This window comes from Amphiura filiformis, unplaced genomic scaffold (assembly GCF_039555335.1).
Source record: "Amphiura filiformis unplaced genomic scaffold, Afil_fr2py scaffold_122, whole genome shotgun sequence".
Lineage (NCBI taxonomy): Eukaryota > Metazoa > Echinodermata > Ophiuroidea > Amphilepidida > Amphiuridae > Amphiura > Amphiura filiformis.
This window is the reverse complement of record NW_027305586.1, coordinates 1,692-13,043: the sequence shown is the minus strand read 5'-3', so window position 1 is coordinate 13,043 and position 11,352 is coordinate 1,692. Positions and strand designations below refer to the sequence as shown.

Below are 11,352 nucleotides of genomic sequence, written 5' to 3'. Positions count from 1 at the left end.
TTACGGGATGAGATCAGAGCAGATCAAAAAGTGCGGGACAGAGAAGTGAGTAGGTATTCGGCCCATTTCACGGTTAGGCGCCACTTTTTGATTTTCAAAATATCTGGCCTGGTGTGTAAAAAATAATGGGGTTACAGAATTGACTGTTGGTGATTTTTCATTGTCTCTGTATGGCCTACCTCCACTAGCTTAATCGGCCTTTCTGCTTTTATCTTTCAGGGCGCACAGGGGTAAGAAGTGGTCAAAAACCACATTTTATTAGCAACCTGGAAACAGACATTTATTTTCCAATGCTGCCACTTTTAACTATTGTGAGCCTACCAGCTGCTTTTGTTGTTTTTATGTAGTGAACAAGTTGCACTATACAGCCATACATGAACAAAGTAGTAGTTGTCAGTTAAACTAGCATGAGAACCATTTAAATTTCTGAATTCGGATGTGACATTTTCCGTTCACATCTATGTACCTTATTCAATGTGGAATAGATCAACTAATACTTTACCAGCCCTCGAATTAACCCACGGCACCGACGGCATATTGCCGTGGGTGCCCACCACCATTGCCGCAATGCCCTCAAAATATGTCCTTTACCGACGGCAGTCACTTGCGAGGGCGCACCACCAAATCACTCCGCGATTTATGTACCAGTGAAATTCGGTTAAAATAGTCCACCGCTTATTTGAGCTTGTTATGCTTTATTTTCTAAACGTATAGTCAAATCTTGCCCATTTTCAGCTCATTTGCTTCCGACAAGTGTATACATGACCAAATTTGAGAAAAATTCCCAAAATTTTATTTCAGAGTTGAAGTTCTGGCGCGAATTTGGACAACGTCCGGTTTCCAAAATTGAGTGATTTTTTAGGGTTGAATTTGCACAATTTTTCTTTGCGGCAAAATAACAAAAAAAGTCAGTGGTTAGCAATATATTCCGTTAACAGAATAATATTCTACATATGATCAGCTTTAATTTGATACCAAGCTTTATAGTTGAAATACGTAATTCAAGTGCCAAAACGAGATCTAAATGTAGGCCTTTTACCGTGTATTTCAATGGGCGCGTTTAATGGTGGTGCGCTCCCTTTTAAGAGGCTTTCAAGGTGTGTTACTATTTACGCGCTTCAGTTCAAAAAAGACATAAAATAAGGGCGAAAGTCTTAATAAATCATTTTATTTCATTCGCAAATGCTTTAAATAACTTTTGTGATTAATTTTAGGAACATTTGTTTAAAAATTTATCCAAAAATACAAGCCTCTGACGTTAAGAAAGGCATGAAAAATCAACTTCCGTGAGCGTTTTTGTTATACATTTATACCAGATCAGAATAACGTATAAAACTTGTATTTTTGCCTAAATTGCCAATATCAGTAGGCCTTGTTTTGAAGACAGAAAAAGAGAAGGGGGGGGGTCTTTTGACATAATTATGTAAATAGGCCTATATTGAAGATATTCAAAACATAAATACACACATTTTGTACTTTTCACGACTAAAAAATTAAAATTAGAAAGTATCTTTTTGCATAAAACATTCAATTTTCTGTCCAACCTCTGCAAAACTCAGCATGTTGATGAACGTGTTGAAATTTCGGTCTTTTGGTGATTCCGAGCTGAGATTTAGATCGTCATTTCTTCCAAACGGAATGCCGCAGAGAGGTGAAATTTTGCGAAATGACTAGAAACCTTCTCTAGTTTACTTTAAAAAGTAAAAAATTGGATTTTGATAACATGTGACGTTTATAAGAGGGCGCACCACCAAATCACTCCACGATTTATGTACCAGTGAAATTCGGTTAAAATAGTCCACCGCTTATTTGAGCTTGTTACAGATTTATTTTCTAGACGTATAGTCAAATCTTGCCCATTTTCAGCTCATTTGCTTCCGACAAGTGTATACATGACCAAATTTGAGAAAAATTCCCAAAATTTTATTTCAGAGTTGAAGTTCTGGCGAATTTGAACAACGTCCGGTTTCCAAAATTGAGTGATTTTTTGGGGTTGAATTTGCACAATTTTTCTTTGCGGCAAAATAACAAAAAAAAAAGTCGGTGGTTAGCAATATATTCCGTTAACAGAATAATATTCTACATATGATCAGCTTTAATTTGATACCAAGCTTTATAGTTGAAATACGTAATTCAAGTGCCAAAACGAGATCTAAATGTAGGCCTTTTACCGTGTATTTCAATGGGCGCGTTTAATGGTGGTGCGCTCCCTTGCCGTGCCCCTAAATGAAGTTGCCGTGGGTGCCCTAGCCGGCCAGCCCTGCCCCTTCATTATAAAATCATTAACAAGTACTGGTTAAATCCCTGCAAAATTGTGGAAAATTAGATCGAAAATATTGAACACGATCGCTATTTTGAGCATCGTAACCCAGCTATCAATCACAGTATACACAATAGTTTGTTGTGAATTAATATTCATTACCCCTACGTAAGCTGTACATATTCAGCCAATCACATCGGCTTTTATACATTATCTGGTTGCTAGAAATGACTTCATTTTCTCGATTGGTCAGAGAAACACCTTCAGCGTACTATCGACCAATCAGAAACGCTGTTAGTAACTAAACAGCTAAGCTTCCTCGACCTCGTGTCATGAACAAAATCTGAGCGCTGGGCAAATCAATTAATCTCTCGATTAGCAAACATTGACTTCCCATTGCAAACCGATGGCGATACCCTTCCGGTATCGTCTTATCTTTTACATGTAAGCCCATCTCTAGATATTTTTTGCACGAAATAGTTTTTATCCCGGCGAATTTGATCAATATTATTACCAAAGTTACAGCTGTTTTATCGCTGTTTCGAGTCCGTTTTCCCGGGTCAGTTTTGCAGCTCAGAACTAGGGATCGCAAAATTTAAGTAAATTAAACTGTTGATATTTGATTGCTTGCTTATTTTTAAAACAGGTTTTTTAAGCAATCAGGTTAGTTTTAGTGTAAAGTTGAGAGTCGAATTTTACTTTGGTGTCGAATTCGGGGTCGAATTCAGCTGACGGCAATGCATCTATTCGCTTTTGAAAAATTGCCTTGGTGCCCTTCTCAAATTTTCAACAGTTGCCTTGATGCCCTTTTGAAATATTACAAATTGCCGTGCTGACTGCTGCCTTGCCTTTTCAGTGAAAATCCACGGCAATTATCAACTTGCCCTAAAAAAGTTGCCGTGCCCCTTCAGATCCTTAATTCGAGGGCTGTACTTTATGTGAATGGCAAACTAGAGTGTTTTAGTAAAGTTCAGAGTCTTGTTACTATTTGTTGAACAAATTACACTTGTTGCTCTTAATATGTAGATACAGCGATATTTTGAATTTTTGCCAACAAATTCTGTTCACAGTTTTGTCACATCCGATTAATTTTCCAAATAGTATAATTTATTAACAAATAAGTGGCAGAATTATTTCTCCTTGATTTTTAACAATCTCCTGCTATGAGCTATCTAATGACACCATTTAATGAAAACTCCTTCATCAACTTAGCTTACAGATGTCATTTCAAAGTTTCCGTTCACATGTGTCACATCCATGGTACCTGTCACATCCAAAATAGTTTCTTCAAAGAACTAAGACAGGAATGGGACTAGGATGCCAGTTTGAAGTTATTTCATTACAGGTTTGTGGGGGATCAAAAGGCACAACAAATCTTTAATTCAGTATGGCTTCTTTAATTGTGACAGGGGACTCAAAAAGCTTCAATTTCCGTTCACATGTCACATCCTCAAAATTAGTAGTTTTTAGGCCAAAATACTTAAACAACATGATATTTGACTTTCTAAAATAGGTTTATTATTTCACACATGTCATATATGATTATTTCATAGCTTTGTCGTTGTCTTTAGGGGACAGTTTTGTATGCAATTTACAGAAGCGGATGTGACATTTTCAATTGTGAACGGAATATTTCAGTATTATAAACATTTTGCTTGTCAAAAATATAAAGGGTCAGGAAAAACATTTTAGCATTGCTCAATTCAATAGAATCTCACAAAATATATGTGTTAGAAGTGCTTAAAGCTTATATTTTGACAAGCAAACTGTTTGTAATAATGAAATATTCTGTTCACAATTGAAAATGTCACATCCGCTTCTATAAATTGTAAACAATGTTTTAAAATAAACACTAACACAGGCTGCTATGTTTCAATATATCCCAATTACTGGGGGTGTGAAAACTCGTTGAATCATTATTTTCTGATATATACTCTGCTTTACAGTGTGTGATTTCCGTTCACATTGACATCAGTTACATCCAAAATTGCACAAACATCAGAATCTTGAATTTGACCTGTGTTTTCAAACTGGCTGATATTATTTGTGAACATTACCCATATTATGACCTTCAAAGCTGTGAAATATCAGAGTCATTCATTGATTATTAAAATTGTTGAGTAAACCTTTTCATGTCAATTTCCCTTTAATATAACAAAAAGTGGCCATAAATTTGTCATTACACAACAAAAGTTGCCCAAATTTGGTCAGAAGAGAGCCTATGACACACTCGCTTATTTTAAATATCTATTATATATGTATTGGACAGTCAAAGTATAAATATTCACTACTCAATATTTATCAAATTTGTTAAAAAATTACATAACATGAGATAATAAATCATAATTTTCTTCAAGAAGTAGAGATATTTAAGCTGGGAAATGATATTTTTATGAAAATCTGGTCTTATTTGGAAAAGAAAACCCCCATTAAATGAAATTTAATCCATTTTGAAAATTTAGAGTTTTTTTCACCAAAAGTGGCGCCTAACCGTGAAATGGGCCATTCATTATTAATTCATTATTAACCATATACCATACTCCTACTGCAAAGAAAATCCCTGAAAATCAACAGAAAGAGATTTATGATATATTTAAAACCACAATTATTTTTTGGTATCTTAAAGTTTGTTAGATATCAACATTTTATTCAAAATAATGAGATATTTGGCCAGCAATTGGTTTTGAGTGGAGTAGGGTAACGGGAAACAAGGAATCAACTTTCATTAGCCTAATCATGCATAACTCCTAAACGCAAAATCGGAATCAACTGAAATTTTGGGAACAAGCTTTTTTCGTAGATATCTACTGAAAAATGTCATAAAAAGAGCCATTCATACTACCACCCCATTTGCGATGCGTTGCTTTTGCCATGCCGATAAATACTTTTTACCGCAACTCAACACAACTCGTCGCATTTCCAAGTTTAAATGTATTTAACTTTATTGCGATCCCCGATATCGCATTCGCAATGCAGTACGATGCAGTGCGGCAACACAACACATCGCAAAGCAACGCATTGCAAATGCGATGGTAGTATGAACGGACCTTTTAGCTTTTTTGAGTCTAAGAGGATGCTAGGATCACGAAATACTTAAAATGAACAAGAATATATTAATGAAGGATATAATTGAAACTATTTTTGGTCACCTGATGAATGAGAATATGAAAGATATATTTAAAATGTAAACCTGTATTTTAGCTATAGGCAGACATGGTCTAATTCTGCATAAAACCGGGCAGCCTTATTTCTATAGATCTGCTGCGCATTCAAATTGCATTGTATTGCATCGTAATTTCATTTGTGTCTATGCTAATTATGTTTACACAACATGAACTCACATGTTTTTAAGCAAATTCGCCGATAATAGGTGATCAAAAGCGATCGGAATGTTACAAAAGTACAGATCGCATTCAGCTTACTTCATATGAGATGATCTTTGGAAAAATACTGCATAATTTATCTCGGTGCTTGCGGAATGCCATGCAGTAAAATATTAAAACGTTGCGGCAATTCATGATTGACAACTAACAATCGGTGTGTCCTTCGTATCCTCCGCTGTCGATTTCTTATCCACTCACTAATCCTCACAAAAGCTTTGTGTTGATTACAAATGTACATAATGTGTGGAGGCAAATTGCAATAAGTAGCCTACAATGAAATAATGAGTAGGGCGGGCTCCGAGGCGAGTTTCTTCTTCATCTTAGGCTATTGAAACTTGATGTTGAGTTTAGCGTCCCATTTTTTTCAGCTCATAATGAGGCAACTATTTCATTATTCATTATTTTCAAGGTTTCATTATCAGCGGCCTTTTACCAATGCTTATGCACTTTTGTTCATTCTAATTGGGTATCGCCAGTCGCAATCTAAATCTAATGTCACAAACACACATAAACATTTATAAAAGTATAATTATCTTGCTTTTTTGTTTTTCAAGTTTTAAAACAAACTAATTGTATTCCGAAGTACTTCTTCACTCTCCGTATACATTTGAGGATAGGAGGAAATGGGGGGTTGACTCATTTTATACAAAAAATAACAATCATGCAGAACATTATGAAATAATTTTTTGGCACCAATTTGTCAAAACTAGGTCTTTCCTAGTTAAATTACTAGTATTTACAACATCAACAATGTCCATCTGGTTTTTTTTTTTTAGGGTCAAAAACCTGTATATTTTTAATGCTAAATATTTAGATGGATTCATCTAATAGTTCTCAAGGCTTTCTATAGTTTTTGAAGGGTTCAAATACAAAAAAAGGGGTTTAAAATTTTTTTAGAACTAGTTTTCTTTCTGGTTTAGTAGTACTTTGCAAAATAATGAATTATTTTCAGATTTTACATCTCAAACGCGGCACAAAATTCATAACGCGGGGCGGGCGGTGGACGCTAAACTCAGTCAGACTCAGACTCAGAATCAAGTTTCAAGTGCCTTACAATTTTTACATTTTAACAGTATTGTTCTAAAAAAAAACCCGGAAGTTTGTCGTCTGGCGCTCTAGCTGAAATACAGCAAGATAATGTAAGATAGTAAATGTAAACCTGTATTTGAGCTAGAGTATCTCGAGCCAGCTATAGGGTATAAAACACCTAGCCTGAGTCCCTGGCCTCTCACTCGCAAAATGGCGGACAAACATGGCGGCGGCTCGTTCGAGGCCTGAGAACGATACGTGCATTTTCATGGAGGACTTTTTCCATGCGCCCGACGTTTTTTTGGCGCGATAAATATCCATATATGGACTTATATAGTCCATATATGGAATACATAGTCCATATATGGACTTCTATAGTCTATATATGGAGATCAAACAACGTAAGCGCCATTTCGTCGGAATTTTGAACACCGATGTCGAAATTCAATCACGGCGCCGTGTGGAAGACAAATTTTGTACAGGAATTTAACAGGATATACCGATTTGTGGAATAATAAACAAGGTATAATGAACGGCAAGTGTTCAAACATCGCTTGGACCAAACTGGAAGTGAAGAAAGAGTTGAACATAATCCGATTTGGAAGAATTTATGTGGATAGTTACCGGGAGTGCCGCTGTGACAGTGTGTGCAGTATTATGTGTACACATGCATGACATGCATGCTATACTTTTACCCCGGACTTTTACATGTCATGATGGTGATGATGGTTGTTTTTTACGTACTGTCTGCATGGTCTGAGCCCAGTTGAGTGACGACATATTTAATCAGCTCTATTCTAGTATAAAACAAGTTCATTCTTACGGCAGTGTGCTTTCTTATGGTCTGTCTGCATCTCAAGTTGCCGTGCAAAAATGGACATCTCCAATTCAATGCATCATGCATGCAAACCGTCATGACCGTGCGTAAATGTAGCCTGTTACTTCTGACTAGGCCTCAGTGGCATACACGGCATCACATTGATTGTACAGTACATTAATATTATTTGTACTTGTAGACAGGCCTAGCATCTGACTTGGCAAGAGAATACTGCTACTTGACAATATCGTCGCACCAACCGACAGTGTCACTGCAATCATGCAATGATCAAAACCCTGAGACTTCCATGCAAGATTCTCCATCATTAATACCATGCATGCATGTCAATGTCATTATGTCATGAATGTTGTACCCTGGATAAATCAGTTGATTTGCTATTTACTGTGCCTGATGTCATGATTATTGCCCAGGATTGTTGCATGCCTACAACTTCCAACATGTCCAGGGTCATGAGGTATACTCATGGACATGGTACTGGCACGGACTGGAGTTTTACGCTGATGTTGACAGTGTTACCATGGTCCATGTGAATAAATAATGTCATCATTATTATTGACTGTGTACTGACTGTGACATGGACATGGACATGAGTACTATTTGCCGAGATCTGACTGAACAAGCACCAATGCCGCCAATGGCATGTACCGCATGAGTATACAATGTGTCATCATGTTAGTAGCTGCAGGCCTACGAAAGAAAAAACGGTAAGCAAAAACATGACAACAATTCAATTGTAGCCTATAGTTGAACATGATGTCCTCTCCTCTCCCGTATGAGGTTTGGACTATAATTAGGCCCTAGCCCCTGTTGGCCTAAAATATACAACTAGCAAGTCATGACTGTAGTATACTAAAAGTCCTAGCATATTCACCCCGAGCGTTAGTATGCTGACATGAGCTGCATCCATGACATTTTTTCCATTATTTTCATGGAAAGAAAGTCAACTATTTATGGAAATTTAATATCAAAATTTAAATTTAACCTATCAAAATGCCAGACACGCCCTGCTGTTTAGCAGTGATAGCTAAACGTAATAAGGGGGATGTCATTTTCTTCGGCAGAGGGGGTCATGAATATGTAAAAATTTTATGACCCCCTATTGCGGGCAAATTTTTTATGACCCCCTAAAAGAATGCATGCGGAGCGCGCGAATATTTTTAGTCACCAACCTTCAATAATTCTATAACCCCTATATTTGGTCTAAAATTGTATGACCCCCTTCCAGTATATTCATGACCCCCTTAGGGGGCTGTCATTTTCTACAGAAGGGGGGTGGGTCATGACTCATGAATTATGTCGGTGACCGGAGTAAATTTTTTCATGACCCCCCTATTGCGGGCTGAATTTTTACAACCCCCTATCTCAGGTCGAAAATATTTATGCCCGCCCCCCTTCCGCCTACACAGACTGACTACAAATTATTCATCACTGGAACTAAGGGGCTGTCATTTTCTTCAGAAGGGGGGGTCATGAATATACTGGGGGGGGTCATAGAATTTTTTCAAAATTTTTTAACAACCAAAATAGGGGGTTATAGAATTATTAAGGGCTGGTGACTCAAGATTTTTGCGCGCTCCGCGTTCCTTCTTTACACTTACGATAAAAATTTTTAACGCGTTTCGCGCACTCCGCTCTAAAATTTGTGTACGCTCCGCGCCTTACTTCCGCCATGAATAATTTGTCTTCAGTCTGTATAGGCGGAAGGGGAGACATAACAAATTTTTGACCTCGCGATAGGGGGTTGTAAAAAATTTAGCTCGCGATAGGGGGGGGGGGGGTCGTAAAAAAATTGGCTCCGGTCACCGACATATTCATGACCCCACCCCTGTCGAAGAAAATGACATCCCCCACAAGGCACAAAGCGCGCAAAAAAACTTAAATGCTGAAGAAAGTGTGTGGAGCGTGTTAAAATTTTGACTGTTAGTGTAAAAGGTGCGCGGAGCGCCAAAATTTTGAATCATATAACTATAGATTGTGCATACATTTTGATCGTAAGTTAAAAAGATTGCTCAGCATGACGCTGCTGAAAATTTTGGGTCACCAGCCCTTAATAATTCTATAACCCGATTACCCCCTAATTTTGGTGTAAAAATTATAACCCTCCCCCTATTTTTGGTCAAAAAATGCTATGACACCCTCCAGTATATTCATGACCCACCCCCTTTCAAAGAAAATGACAGCCCCCTAAATAACCCGAATTACGACCATGTACAAATGATGTACATGTACCTGGGAATACAAATATTTCTAATTTCTTTTCATTTTAATCAAAACAAACTCAAATGATTTTTTTTTAAACTCTAAAATCTACTGTTAAAGAAGGCTGAGCATTTTTCTGATTTTGACATGGTCTTGACAGGTACCGGTATTAAATGTGTATGTATGAATGAAATACAATAAAATATTAGATCAAGTCGCATCATCACGCTACAAAACTTATGCGACCGGAATTTAAAACATTTCATTTTACTTTCTATTTTACTGTGGGTGCACCGTAAAACTCGGCTGTACATTCTCACGGCGCGGCATAAGCGTGGACTGTGTTATAAATATTGTTCACTGTAACTGCAAATATAAGAAACAAGCCTACCATCCATTTTGAAGTAATTAAAAAACAACAAGTTCACAACAACAACAAAAACACAAAAATCAATGGAGCCACACAAGCACTTTATTTGTTTTCATGTTCGACGGCTTCGGCTTCGGCAAGTTTGGGCTGTTTATTTAGCATGAAATTTGTTACACACGATGATGAACCACAAAATTGAACGTGGGCCTAAGTTTAAAGAAAACAAAGCAAAAATATGCCCAATTAAAACCGGACCGACATAATGGCCGAGTGAAAATTGAAGAAGTCAGAGTATTAAACAGAATCAGAATGGTGAAAGGAAAATATAACAATAACTGAAGCAATAGGCTTATTTAAAACTAAACAGTATTTATACTATTATATAATACTGATAGGGAATATAAATCGCAGGAAAGAAAGCAATTATCATACAAAAGACAAGTTTAAAATTCATTAAAATTCCTTTAAAAACAGTTGTTTTATTCACGGGTAGTCGGAAGATAATTTACCCGCGGAAATTTCCTTAAATGGCAATGCGCCATGCGACGCTGAAGCGCTTGTAAGTCGCACGCGTTTTATTAATGAGCTCAAAAGTCCTCCACGCCAGAACACGTTTGGTGTTCAGTCCTCGTATACAGCACAGTGCAACGGCCGTGCGTATATTCGAGACTGGAGGATTTAGTCTAATAAAACACCCCGACAGAATCGGTTCCAAATTCGGAAGCCCTGTTAACGTTATTAGATAATTAGTACTTGTTCTTGTAACATTTGACCTACCGTATCTTTATCCATGAGCAAGACCTTCATACCAGGTCCACTCTCTTCGATCATTTTAGCGATATACTGCTTTACCGCTAATATCACATTCATCGTAATGCCGTTTATGAGCCACAAATTATAAAAATAAGGAAGCTTTACGACTTCCAATATTTACTGTTTTCTTGTGATCATACGTCAACGGGTCAAATTGATGAGGTCAATTATTGTCTACACTTCCAGTCACTTTATATTGCATTTTGGGTGGGTTGGTGCTTTGGCGCCGTGTGCTGTGCTGTGGCGCCTCGAAACACGACACAACTTTAGGGGCTGTCATTTTCTTCAGAATGGGGGTGGGGGTCATGAATATTCTGGGGGCTTATAATCTATATGCCAAAAATAGGGGAGTCATAATTTTTTTACACCAAAAATATGGGGAATATAATTATCATGGTGATTCACAATTTTCACGCACAAAACACAATCTTTAGGCCTATAGGCCCTATAGTAATATAAA

General features: G+C 37.1%; 1 protein-coding gene across 1 annotated transcript in view; it reads right to left on the bottom strand.

Annotated features, from left to right (window-relative positions):
• Window positions 1-11,029, bottom strand: part of LOC140145052 (vacuolar protein sorting-associated protein 45-like) — an 88,920-nt gene extending 77,891 nt beyond the window's left edge. Inside the window, 1 exon segment of the mRNA XM_072166839.1 lies at window positions 10,857-11,029. Coding sequence (XP_072022940.1) covers window positions 10,857-10,949 — 93 coding nt within the window. The 5' untranslated portion in view covers window positions 10,950-11,029.
• Between the last annotated feature and the right edge of the window lie 323 nt (window positions 11,030-11,352).